Consider the following 14,023-nt stretch of genomic DNA (forward strand, 5'->3'; position numbering starts at 1 on the left):
TAGTTATTTTTTGATTTACATATTATCTTGTTTTCACTTGTTTTTTTTAATCTAGATTAAAAAAAAAATTAATTCTTTCTGTGTGAAAAAAAATTAAAATTTTAAATAAACACACAAAAAATCAAAATAAAATGTAAATATTTTAGTTATCTCTTAAAATTTAGTTTTAAAAAGATTTTTTTTATATTAAGAATTTATTTACTTTTATTTATTTATTTATTTATTTTTTTTTTATTATTTTTTATTATTTTTTTTTATTTATTTTTTTTTTTATTTGGCTAAATGAGAAAATTTTTGCTTGGAACAAGCACAGTTTTTTTTTTTTTTTTGGGTAAATTTTTTATTTAGATTTTTATTTAGATTTTATTTAGATTTTTATAAAATGTCAATTATCATAAATAAATTTAATATTATCTAGATAGACTGGTGATTGATTGAACCCAGAGTTAATTAATATACCATTGAAAGATACAACACTGTTAATAATATTATTAGCTTCACTACTATTATTATTGTTATTATTTAGAATTTTTAATAATTTAAATGGTATTCTTACTAATGTCCATGAATTGTTTTGAAAATTATTTATATCAATATTATATTGTTTTAAATTTATATTATTATTATTTGTTAATAATTTAATTGAAATATTTTGACTTGAGGAATTTTTACCACCATTTACCCAAAGTTCTAAATATTTTATACCTGTTGAAGGAATACACTGATCGCATTCAAATTTTAGTTGGTTGTTTGGTGATGGATTAAATTGTAAAAATATTTCGCCTCTATATGATTCGCTAGAGTTATAAACGAAATTATTATTTTCAATTTGTGTGGTATTTTTAAATTTATCATTGATTTTTTCATCAAAAATTGTGAATGTGGCATGATAGGCAAGGGTTTGACAATCACCAGTAACTCTTCCATAATTTGGGCCGTAAATTCTAACAACAAGTTCTTCACAACCAGTGCTTGGACAATAGTTATCCCCTAACCTAGGATTATCTTGATAATACATTGCATATAGTATTGATGTTATTGGGTCAAAGTAATAGGTGCTTTCTGTTATTTGGCTTTTGCTGTTCGTTGGGTATAGTTCTCTAACATTATTTGAGTTTCCATCAGTTCCAGAGGAAGTCTTGGTAACTTTTAGTTCAATACCAGTCGAGATACCAATACATACACCTATTGTAAAGTTTTCACTAATTTCCCAGTTCATTGGTTGTATTCTAAGGTAGTGTGGAGTGGGGTGTGGAAAATGGAAATCATAGTGATGCCCTTTGTATACTAAATATTGAAATCTAACCTTTGGACTATGAGTTGGTGTACCTTCTAATCCTAAAAATTGATTTGGGTCATTATTTTTAATTGCTACTATCCCTGCCTCTTTGCCGTTATAGTTGGTTATTGAAGAGTCTCCATTACATATGAAAAGCTGAGCAGTATTCTCTTTGCAAACTAGCCCATTCCATTTTGGTATATATTTACATTTATTTGTTTTGTAAAATGGAAGGTTTCTTGTTAAAACGGTGTTTGGTATTGATGTTAGTGAGCCATCTAAATCTCTAATGGTCGAGGTTTTATCACCATCTCTTAATGAGCTCTCAAAATGAATTTCTTTATCTACTTTATAAAATCTAAGATTTCTAAACCCACTTTTACTAGAGTCTTGCCAATCATCTACTCTAAAAAACCCTATGGCAGATATATTTCTTTGTGGCATTGATGCAGGCACTTGAAAGTATTGAAATGTGATATTTTCCAATGTAGTTGTTCCATCATATATTTCAAAGCCTCTAATTGGCATAAGGGTATTTTCGCCGAATGGATAGCTTCTACCATTTACCAATGGTATTTTGTTTGATGCTTGACCTTTGTTATCGGTTTCACCGACAAATAATGAATTGTACATTTGTTGACCAACTGCTGGATCTTCAGGTGTGGTGCCTTCGCTTGCTAAGGTAAATCCAATTGCATTATCAGCGATTTGAAAGTTTTTAAAGATTAAATGACCTCCTCTTGCCCATCCACCACGCCAACGATTTTTGTAGAGTATACCACCGTCAAATATTGAAGGTGTGGGGTCAGAATTGATATCAGTTGGGTCAGATCTTGGTTTATATCGACCATTTATAATTGCGCCGAGTTGTTCAGGATTTTTAATACTTGGAGGTGTAATTTTAATTCCAGAGTCAATTTGAAGACCGTTGGTATTTGAGTGCGCAACATTATTTGTAAAATTTCTGGCTGGTATTAAATATGGTTTGATTTTCTTTTCTACACCTTCATTGTGACTTAAACCTGTTGGGTATTCTGGAAAAATATACCAAATACCAGCTGATTCCGAACCGGCTGCAACATTACCAACGAAATGATTGTTTGCATTTGAAATCCAAAATGTTGAAACCGCTTCACATTCTGTACATTGTGTTGGGTTGCCATTAAAGTCATATGGTTGAACTCTTTTACACATTTCACAGCTTCTATCGTGTGGGAATAATAAACCAGCTTTAGTTAAAAGACCCAGGTTATTTGTAATGATATTGTCCATTTCGATACCATCACACAACATATAGCAGTGGCCTATCGAGTCAAACCCAATGTTATTATTGACCAATAAACCATGTGTTCCATGAATTACGTAGCATCTTGAGAAAGATTTATGAACGGAGCAGTTTTGAATATATGCAGGTTTTTCATAGCCTCCTTTTTCATCAACTCTTCCACACATATGAAAGTGTATAGGATACCTCGAGATTACATGGGACTGACCTACCTGAAATAGCTCCACACCTTGAAAATGGGCATTTTTAAAATCCTTTTGAATCATAATATGTGCACCAAAGGTATCAAATTTGAAGAATTCGCAAACCAAAGGAGAGTTTACACACGAAGTACCCAGAGAGCCTTGAATTTTAATGTTTCGAGTTAATAAACCAACTTCACCCCTTTCATCAATTCCTTTGGTAATGTTGCCCCAGTGAGAATACTTCAATGGATTCTTTAATTTAATTTGATTCTTTTTACATTCTTTACAGGGCTCGATATAGTTTGTTTCGGTTTGGTACATATCAAAATCAGTGCTGGCAAATACTAGTTCGGAACCAACAGGCCAATCACTAACTTCGTCCAGTACTGTAATTATTTGATTCGATGGGTTGGCGGTTTCATTTAATTTCGTCCAAAGAGTTTTTGGTGTTTCGCCATGTAATTCTATCGTACCACCATGGCCAATGCCAATTACTTTTTGCCCAAAATCTAAATTTAAACCATCCTCAATTGTTTGATTAACTTCAGTATGTATAGATTCACCATAAATAGTTATGGATGTTTTATATTTGAATTTGCATTGCTCGCTACCAATTATTAATTGACCACCATCATAAATCATTATAGACCTTGCCCTTAGTTCCAAACCTTGCTTATGGTCCCATACAAGCATACCACTGCCAGTTATTCTAATGGTTCCCAATGCTGGTGGTGATATATCTAATAAAATCGGGCCGGTAATATTGATGTTTTGATTGACTACCGGTAGTTTATTATTAATTTTCCATGTTGCTAAGTTTGACCATTTTTCTAAAGTTGTAATTTTATGTGGGCAGTTTTCATTAACATCATTTTTATTATCTATTGCATAGATATTTTTATTTAAAATAAATATAATTAGTATAAAAATATAAATATTAAAAGATTTTAAAAATCTCATCTTAAATATATATTGAAAATAAAATAAATATTTTAAATATTTACATTTAAATAAATAAATAAATAAATAAATAAATAAATAAAAAAATTAATAAATAAATAAATAAATAAATAAATAAATAAATAAATAAATGAATAAATTATTATAATAGTGGGGTTTTATTTTATTTTATAGATAGCGTCTAAAGTATGAAAAAAAAAAAAATTTAAAAAAAAAAAATTAATTTTCTAAAAAAAAAATATTTTTTTTAAAATATTTAAAAAAATATATTTGAAAAATTTAATTAATTACATCTTTTTTTATAATTTCAAAGAAATAAATAGTTACCAAGGGTATGAAAAAAGAAGTTTCTTGTTTATAAAAAGAAAAATAATGGATAATATATATTTAGAAAGTTACTGGGTATATATGGGGGAACATACCAAAATTCTATGGATTTAAGATATTGTTATAAAAATTATAAGTATAAATTATAATAATTTTAAAGGTAGATTAAAAATTATCTATTCAGCACATTAATACGGATTTGTGGAGTTTTTGTTTTCAGATATCTTTCAGCAATGAAGGTTTTACTTTTACCATAAATTAAATTATCTAATCCATACCCAAGCGGATTTTGCACGACCTATGAACATAAGATCAAAATTTAATATAAAAAATTAAAGATAAATTGCAAAAATAATAGTAATAACATAGTGATAAAAATAATAATATAGTTTTAGATTTAATGTACCAACTAAATTATCACACTTTTTATTTCCATCAAGCCCAAATCCATTATTTAATGATAAAGAAAAAAATGGTTGGTGGATATTTGGCCAAATATCATTTTCTTTACTAGAAATTGATCTTCCACATATCAGGTTTTACAGCGTGACAGGCAAACACCAAATAATAAAACCGCCACTCCTCCAAAATAATAAAAACACATCACTTTTTTGCACAAAATTTTTTTTTATTATTATAAAGAAAAAAAAAATATCCAGTTTAAACCTGATATTTTTTTTTATTTTTTATGTAATATTTTTTGCTTAACATTATTTTTTTTTATTTTTTTTATTTTTTATAAACAATATATTTAAATAATATGAAATTAAATATTTATGGTTTTTTATATTTAACATTTTTATTTCTAATATTATTAAATAGTTTAATATGTGGGTACGTTCTTAAAGATATTTCAATATCTAATTTCTATAAACAATATGCATCAGATTCAGCAGATAGCACATATCAGTGCAAATTTACGGCCGTTGTTTGGTGTGAGGTATCCGATCAATCAGAAGATTGTGACGCCATACCAGTAGATAGTTCAGGCGGTTCTATTAGTAATAGTCCTTCTTTCAAAAATGGAACCACTAAAGTTTATAATATATTGCTAGAAACTAATCCAGGCACGTTCTCAGTTATTTTTGGAACAACCATAGTAGCTACTTTTGAATGTTTAGGTGGGTTTTAAAATACTTGGTATTTTAATATAGTTTATTTAATATTAATATTTTTATCAAAAATATAGTTCTAGATTTTAATAAAATATCATTTAAACTAATTTCAAACAAATATACAATATTACCAAAAATGTATATATTTGGTGAATATGAAGTGACAAGTGATGTTTCAAATGTTTCATATGATAGAGTGAAAACAGAACTAGATAGTTCAATTAGGGACTATTGTTTCTTTTATACAAAACTTTTTACAAATAGATTTGTATTAAATTGTAATAAAGGGATACCAGATAGCTATGACCCTTTATCAACCAAAGTAACTTTTTCATCAGGTGATAAATCTAAAGTATTTACCTTGGAGCCATTGACTAATTCTGGTAAGTATACAAATATTGGTTAGAGTATGAATATATCAATGATATTATAACTTATAATTAAAAATTTATAGGGCTAGATAATAGTTTAGCAATTACAAGTATTGAAACATACCCAGATTCGCAAAGTATTCAAGATTTAAAACTATTTGGATATGGAAGAGGCTCTGTTCTTTTATTTAAAACTAACTCGGCAGTATATAAAAGGTTTTTCTATTTAAAATTAAATGGTTTGCAATTAATCTTTCAAAATTACCCAATTTATGGTGATGATTCGAGTACAACATATTTAGCTCCACTTGGAATAGGTTCTAATCTTTATGACCTTTATTATTTCCAAACTAACAGACTTATTAAAGCAAATTCAAATCAGATAAAAACACATGTAACTGATTGTAAGTAGGAAGTTTTAATTTAATAAAAAAGGATTGTAAATGAGTACTAATTATAAATTTTTTTAGATAGTTTAGTTTCTATACCAACGATTGGTTTAAATACACCAGTTTATTCAACTTCTATTCCAGTTTTAACTTTAACTTTTACAGATAATAAAAAATATGATTTTCAATCCATAGAGTATTGTGTATTCAACCAAGACTTCCCAATAACCGCTAAATTCCCATTTGGTATGTTTATTATCTCCACTTTTTTTTAATTTTTTTGTTTTGAAAACAATTTATATTAAAATTTATTTTTTTAATTAAATAGGGTATTTTGAATCTTCACCTGGATCATATAGTTACCAAGCTAGTTTTTTATTAAAGCCTCAATATAGTTCAACAGCTAATATTTATTATACCCCACTGTCTCAACAAACACAAAAGACAATACCATTTCAAAGTTTTGGTAAGAAAAATTTAAATTAAAAAAAAAAAACTCTACAAACCACAATTAATAACTAACTTTTTAATAAATTTTAGATACTTCATTTAATTATGATCAAGCATTGGCCCCTACAATTTACAACGCAGAAAAATACCATTTAGAAAATCATTTATATTTATTAAAACTTTCTATTGTTATCCCCTATAACTTTAACTATATTTTGTGTGATAAAAAACATTTTGGAGTCGAATCTTTGGTTTATGGTCATGTAAATGATGGTGTGTATGAACTTACAAATTTCGGTTCGGAAATTTCGGTGGTTGACCAGGTTTTTTCAAGATTCTACAGTCGTTATGGTGATATTTTGGCTGCATATGGCCAAAATGTAGAAATCCATCAAGAAGCTCCATTTTTCAATCGTAAGTATTGATTTAAATTTTTAATAACTTTAATTAATATTAACTTTTTTTTAAATTTAGTTGATTATTCAATAAAAAATGTATCATTTTTGTATAATAATATTGATGTTACAGGTCATAGACACTACAATGTCCTCTACTTTAATTATAGCAATGCACCAAAAGAATCAGTATTCAGATTAGTACCAATTTCATCACTGAACGACCATGTAGTAGAACCAGTGCTATTTTTTTCAACTTTTAATGAAACTTTAAAACTATTTCAAATTGAATTTTATGTAGACTCTAATGTAGAACTTGGTGAATATAGTTTCTTTTTAACAATCAACCCATACACTTACTTTATTAGTAGCTCTAATTTAGAAACTAAGCTAATAATCAAAAAATCAAGTATGTATTACTATTATTATTGCTAAATTGTGTATTATCAAATTATTTAACATATAATGTAATTTTAGATATGGATTTTCAGGGACCGATGTTTAGAGAAATTAAAAAAATTATTCCAGGCCAACTTAATGAGAATAATTTAGTTGGCACCATTGGTTGGGATGTCACAATCGAAGATCAAGTAAATGGTTTTGACAGGGGATATGTAGTAATAAAAGGTGAAATCGATCAATCAACGTATAATATTTCATTGGATTTATCAAAAATGAAATCAGGAAATAGATTTCTTGGCCAGTATCATTTTGGTGTTGATATTTCATACCCATGCCTAACTCAAAACTATGTGATTGACGAAGTTAAACTATATGACAAAGGAAATAGAGTATCCAATTTTTCAACACTACTTATCAACTATTCAAGTATATTCAATCCATTTTTATACTTTTTAAATTCAACAACAATTAATAAAATTCAATTAACCTGTGGTTCTGACTCAAATGATGATACACCACCTGTTTTGGATTCATTTGTTGTTTCACCAGAAACAGAAATCGATGTTAGTACAAAGGACAGAACAATCACTTTTACTTTTGGTGCCACTGATCCTGAAAGTGGCATAAAGAATAATACATATCCAATAGTTTATATCAGCAATTCAAATAATCAAATTATTGAATGTGTTTCAAAAATTTTGCAAATATCAAATAAAGAGGCAAAATACACTTGTTCAAAACAATTACCTGTTGGATTTGGTTACCCTGGCAAACTCATATATTCAGTTTTTGGTCTAATTAATAATGTGGGGTTGTATAGTGGATATCCAGCTAAAACACTATCTGAAAAAACAAAGCCATATTATATCGAAACCAAGTACACTACAGAAGAACCTTTGATTATTGGCACATTGAACACAATTACAGATAGAGGCGGTAACCTATGGTTAACTGGTAAAAAACTACTCAAGGCACAAATTGGATGTGTAATGTATAATGAAAATACGGTTCAAAACCCGGTATCAACTCAGTTTTCAACTGTTATTAAGGTTCCAATCTTACCTACAAAAAAGCCTTTTGAAATTTTTATTATTACAGAATCAGGAAATACCAATTCGTTAATCATCACACCACAAATTTATGATGGATATTTTATTGAATGTAATAATAATGGTGTAAACAATGGTGTTGGTTGCACCTGCCCAAACAAATGGACAACACTCGATTTCGAAAAGCAATGTGCAGTACCAAACCATTATATAATATCATCAACCCAAGTATCATCAACAACAGGTGGTGAAATTACACTTTATGGTTGGTTTGGTTCAGTCATAGAAAACCAAAAACTGTTTATTGATAATAAAGAAGTAGCAGCACACAATATATCTCCAGAGTCAATCAAAACAACCATAGGTCCTGGAAAAGTTGGTCCAGTTCAATTTACTTTAACACAAAATTCAGTTCAATGGAGTGGTTTACTTTATCCATATGAAGCCCCTGAAAAAGAATGCCCAATAAAATGTAATATAAATGGTGAGTGTGATAAAACTACAGGTATTTGCAAATGTAATCCAAAATTCACAGGATTTGACTGTTCATCACCAATCAATGAAGGAAATGAACCCCCAAAAACCGAAACTGAAGTCGGTAATAATGGTTCTACAGTTATTAGGGATAATGAAGTTGGTTTCGCAATTTCAATCGAATCCATAGTGGAGCTAGACTTAAATAATAATGTAGTATCAACACATAATTTATCATCAGTTTGGGATTTTATAAAAAAAGTAGACACAGTTTCATCATTTAATCAAAAAAGAATAAACGACGACAATACCAATGCAACAATAGGTTTAGTTGTAGAAGAGGTAATCGGAAAAGACAAAGATTTTATCTTTGCAGGTAATCAATTTACAGTATCTAAAGGTGGTTTGAAAATAACACTTTCAATTTCAAATTGGTTATATAAAAGCAACTTAAATCGATTACAGGTACAAATGTCATCAGATATATCTATATCAAACGACAATTGCAATTCAGATAATGAAAATGCTATGGTAGAGTCATCATCACAATATTTATCAAATAATATTAATTATTTGAAGATTTCAAAAAATAAAAGAGTTTTATATGCAAAGTTCCAAGATAAAATGCTAGCTAATGATAGACCAACCACCATTACAACTCAGCTGCTATCAAAGAATGAAACCTCAGTTAAAATCTCTTTAAATTTACCACATTGTGAGGAGTGTTTAATAGATCCTGGTATGCATAAATTATTTTTTCATTTAAAAAAAAAAAAATAATATATTAATTTATTTTAATTTAATTTAGATTTTTCTTTATTAATTTCTCAAGACTATAAATTTGATTGTCAAAAATCTAAAAATTGGATTATAGCAGTTGCAGTAGTGGCAGGTGTGGTTGGCCTTGCTTTAATATTTATAGCATCCTTTATAATTTATAAAAAGAGTACTTTCTTAAAAATTAAAGTATATGCTTTTAAAAAACATTTAAAACAATAAAAGTAATAAACTATTTTAATATTTATAAAATTCATTTTGTTTTATTTATTATATTTTTTAATGGTCAAAAGAAATATTTGCTAAAACAATACGATATCCATCAATATCTTCATATGTTGAGCCATTATTGTCCCAGTATGGATTATAAGATACAACCTTTTTGAAACCTGCCTCTATTAATTTTTTACATTGATGATTATATTCATTTAAATCGGGTAAATAAAGTGCAATTAAGTTGTCTTTTGTTGGTGCTTTACCCACTGTAGTTCCTCTATGATGTGTAAATTCTAAATGATAAACTTCTTTTGGATGGCCTAAAATAACACCGTCGAAACCTTGATGATCTTGAAATTCAAATAAAAGTTCGAAATCCAATCCTTTAATATACATATCCTTTATTTCTTTTAAATTATCTGTTGGTCTTGTAAATCTTATATGTTTTTTTAAAACCATTTTTTATTTTTAATAAAATAATTAATAAAAAAAAAATTAATTTCTTTTATTTTTAAAAAAATAAAAATTTTTATTTTTTTCACAATATTGATTTTAAATTAATTTATACAAAGATATTTATTTTATTTTATTATTTTATTAATTTACATATAAATCATCTTTATTTTTTTTAGATAAAGATTTTAAAGAGAATTTGTATCTATTTGTTGCCAATAATATTTTTGTACGATGTCTTTTATAAAGAAAAGCACCAATGATGATTGCTGATGCTGCGAATACACAAGGTACTACAATCGAAACAGGTAATACCCATGATTTTTTATTATCTTCACCACATGTTGATTTATAAGATGAATCTACTAATACAGAAAAATCTAAAAAAAAAAATTAATATTAGTAATGGATAAAAGGTAATATACAAATGAGTTATTAAATTACATACCAGGATCAATTAAACAATTTGAACAATGTGGTAAATTTAAACCGACAATTAAAGAATCGTTATTTCTTTCAACTATTCCACTTGTAATAAAAGTTGCACGGCCATCAGATAAAATGGAGTTTATAAATCTACCAAAGAGAACTTTTGAATTTTTTGTAATTTTTAAATAATTTAAATTGGATTCTGATAAATTTGATTCTGAAACACTTGTTGTGGCATTATTACATTGATTACCTTGATGGTCTTTTAATACATCTACTGAAGATTCGATTTGTAATTGTAAAGTATTTAAATTGTTATCAAAAGTGTAGTTGAATAATTCTATTGAAACTTTAATAGAATTTTTTTCTAATAAAAATTGATTACCTGCAAATTCTTGAATACGATTCTTTTTAATCTCTTCGATTGTTGATTTAATCCATGTATTGTTATCTGGGTTGTTTAAATTGTTTAATTTTTGATTAAATTGGTAAAAAGTTTTATTTGAGTGGTCTGGGTCATATTTCCAATTATCTTTTAATTCATAAGTCTTGGCTGGATTACCATAGATATCAATTTCCAAAAGCTTAACAATTAATAAATTATAACTGGTTTGTTCGTTATTAATTGAAATAGCAGAAGATGAACTGTCAACTGTGTTTGTTGATTTTGGTGGTTTATTTGGATCTGATGTTGGTTTTGGAGTTGTAGTTGGGGTAGAAGTTGAAGTGGTTGATGGATTATTATCACTACTGCTGCTATCTTCTTCCTCCTCCTCTGGTGAATATGCACTGCAATCAAAACCTGAATAGTTATTATTACATAAGCAAATTCCTGATTTGGTATCGCACTGACCATTTGAGCTACAATCATTTGGGCACTTCTTTTCTTTAACAACTGAATAATATTGGAAACGATCTTTACCAAACCATGATATATTATTTTGTGTTATATTTACTGATGTAAGACCTACAGACCCTGGAGCAACTGTGCAATTTATTGTTGAGCTATCTTTATTAATGACAGGACAGTCATTACCACCAATAACTACTTTAAGATTTTTATGATCATTACCAAACCAACCATAAAGAGTCACTTGCACATTGCCATCGCTTGGAGCTGGTGTTATACTTGAACAATAATGGTTTGGTATGGAACAGTCTGTACCGGTCCAATCACTTAAACATTTACACGAACCTGTGGTATTGGTACAACTACCAAATTTATTACCACCACACTCCACTGCAGTATTTGTTGGGATCGGACAATTTTTGAATGGAGTTCCACAATCTAATCCTTGGTGAGAAGAATCACAAGTACATATTCCAGTAGTGTTTGTACAAATATTTAAACCACCACTGCAAAGTTCACCTGCTGAATTTACTGGACACTGTTTAAATTGATTTTCGCATGCTACTCCCTGATGTGATGAGTCACAATTACACACACCAGTAGTGGTTTCACAGGTATTTGAGCCACCACTACAAACCTGATTGGTAAGGGAATTAACTGGGCATTCTATATAGGGTAATGAGCAATCTATTGATTGGAAGCCTGGTAAACATTTACATTTTCCTGTCAAAATTATACAAGTACCATTACCTGAACAATCATTTGGACATGTTGAATTATAAGTATAAGAACCTTGAACTATTTGATCATCATTTTGGGAAATGACATAAGTTCTCGTACCATACCCAGGACCTATTGAACACCTAATCATTTCATTTGTGGCTAGAATTAAAGTACAGATTAAATCACCAATTTTAACTTGTAAACCATTATGGATATCGGTAAACCAACCATTAAAAACAACAGTACCTCCATTTTGATCTGTTGGAATAATGTCATTAACATATATTGATGGGAGTTGACAAACCAGACCCTTCCATTTTCTGTTACAAACACATGTACCCTCTACTACACAATTACCTTGACCAGAGAAATAACCGCAACTTGTAGCATCACAGAGTTTTGGTACTACCATTCCGACATTAGCTGTAAGATTTGAAACATATTGAATTTGTTTATCGCCAACTCTTAATATTGTCGCCCTAAGCATGCTGGCTAAAGACGAGCTATAACTTTTAATTTTACAAACAATACTTTCGAAAGAAGAAGTTACTACAGCACATTCTGCAGTATCATAAACAACCGATATGGCTGTTGTATTATAACTAAAATAAGCGCCAATGATTGTAACAGTTGCTGAACTATCCCCATTAATAGAAACACCATAACTTGAAACTACAGGTACATTATCGGAACTTGATAATGTAAATTGTTTGTTAAATGGTAATAGTGAAATACTAAAGTTGGTTGGAGTTGTAAGGCCTTCAATAATGTATGATTTGCTAAATATTACTGGTTTCCAGTTATATGTAGGTGTACTTGAAATAAAACTGGAACCAAAACCTAAATCACTTCCATAAATTACAGTATTTGATCCCTCTATCTTAATGGTTGATGGGAGAGCAGTTTGTGCACATTGATTGGTATACCCTGTAAAAACATTTCCTGCAAAAGCTTTATAAATTTTTTCTACACAAAAATATGATGAAAAACATGTTGGAACTGAACCTGAAAATACATTATATGATAAATCTAAATTTGTACTACACCATGACTTATCAATAGGTCCTTTAATTGCATTTCCTGATAAATTACTATAAAATAATTATAGGAGTAAAAGGTATTTAATTAATAAAAACACTTTAAATGAAATTGATGTTAAAATTTGTACTTACAAATTTATAATATTTATACCAGTAAAAATTGGTAAATTTGATGTAATTCCATTTTCTCCTAAAGAAACACTTTCAATATTATTAAATATGGTAAAGTCTAAATTACTGAGGGGTAAATTACCATTTGAAAAAGTAAAACTCTTTAAATTTGGAGGTAACTTTGAAAAAGGTAACCCATTTTTACCAAAAGATCCAACAGTTGTGAATGATAAAGTTTTTAAATTATTGAAACTTGATAAGTCTATTGGACTTGTCTCCTCTGTAAAAGGCCCATCGGAAATGAACGATACTAAATTACTTTTAATGATTTCAACTGGGAACTTTCTTATTGTTGGTGATGTTGGTTGTCTCAAATAAATATTAGTAACAGATGTAAATGTTGAAAAGGCACTATTGGCGGGGGTAAATAATGAGGAGTATATAAATGTTAAATTTACAATTGACATTGATGAGAAGGATGGTATGTTTGAAAAAATTGATTCGAAATTATCAAACTGTAATACTACATCTGGTATATTATTTTCATATGAAATATCTATAAGTGGATAAATAGTTTCAGATGAATATGAAATTTTACTATAGAAAAGAAAAAAAAAATATTTTAATAAAGAAATTTTTTTATATTTTATTTTTATTTTACTTACAAATTTTTCAAATACTGAAAAAAAGAAAATTTAAATGCTGCTTGGAACTGAGCCGATAGATTTATTGTAAGGTTTTTA

At 28.2% G+C, this 14,023-nt stretch overlaps 5 protein-coding genes across 5 annotated transcripts; 2 read left to right on the plus strand and 3 right to left on the minus strand.

The window, feature by feature from the left end:
- Positions 1 to 385: 385 nt before the first annotated feature.
- On the minus strand, positions 386 to 3,709 carry DICPUDRAFT_98926 (uncharacterized protein; the record flags this gene model as incomplete). The annotated part of the gene is made up of 1 exon (XM_003291145.1): positions 386 to 3,709. One exon carries the CDS (start codon positions 3,707 to 3,709, stop codon positions 386 to 388), a length of 3,324 nt encoding a protein of 1,107 aa, XP_003291193.1.
- Positions 3,710 to 4,796: 1,087 nt separating this feature from the next.
- Positions 4,797 to 5,168, plus strand: DICPUDRAFT_155772 (uncharacterized protein; the record flags this gene model as incomplete). Its single annotated transcript, XM_003291139.1, has 1 exon — positions 4,797 to 5,168. One exon carries the CDS (start codon positions 4,797 to 4,799, stop codon positions 5,166 to 5,168), a length of 372 nt encoding a protein of 123 aa, XP_003291187.1.
- Positions 5,169 to 5,287: 119 nt separating this feature from the next.
- Positions 5,288 to 9,680, plus strand: DICPUDRAFT_155773 (uncharacterized protein; the record flags this gene model as incomplete). The annotated part of the gene is made up of 8 exons (XM_003291140.1): positions 5,288 to 5,534; positions 5,606 to 5,926; positions 5,993 to 6,157; positions 6,240 to 6,377; positions 6,452 to 6,775; positions 6,836 to 7,165; positions 7,234 to 9,420; positions 9,490 to 9,680. The coding sequence occupies 8 exons, from the start codon at positions 5,288 to 5,290 to the stop codon at positions 9,678 to 9,680; spliced, it is 3,903 nt and encodes a 1,300-aa protein (XP_003291188.1).
- A 57-nt stretch (positions 9,681 to 9,737) lies between these two features.
- DICPUDRAFT_38615 (uncharacterized protein) lies at positions 9,738 to 10,133 on the minus strand (the record flags this gene model as incomplete). Its single annotated transcript, XM_003291146.1, has 1 exon — positions 9,738 to 10,133. The coding sequence occupies one exon, from the start codon at positions 10,131 to 10,133 to the stop codon at positions 9,738 to 9,740; it is 396 nt and encodes a 131-aa protein (XP_003291194.1).
- A 138-nt stretch (positions 10,134 to 10,271) lies between these two features.
- Positions 10,272 to 13,747, minus strand: DICPUDRAFT_38629 (uncharacterized protein; the record flags this gene model as incomplete). The annotated part of the gene is made up of 6 exons (XM_003291147.1): positions 10,272 to 10,507; positions 10,576 to 11,241; positions 11,305 to 11,791; positions 11,939 to 12,198; positions 12,523 to 13,220; positions 13,302 to 13,747. 6 exons carry the CDS (start codon positions 13,745 to 13,747, stop codon positions 10,272 to 10,274), a joined length of 2,793 nt encoding a protein of 930 aa, XP_003291195.1.
- Between the last annotated feature and the right edge of the window lie 276 nt (positions 13,748 to 14,023).

Source organism: Dictyostelium purpureum (genome assembly GCF_000190715.1).
Source record: "Dictyostelium purpureum unplaced genomic scaffold DICPUscaffold_262, whole genome shotgun sequence".
NCBI lineage: Eukaryota > Evosea > Eumycetozoa > Dictyosteliales > Dictyosteliaceae > Dictyostelium > Dictyostelium purpureum.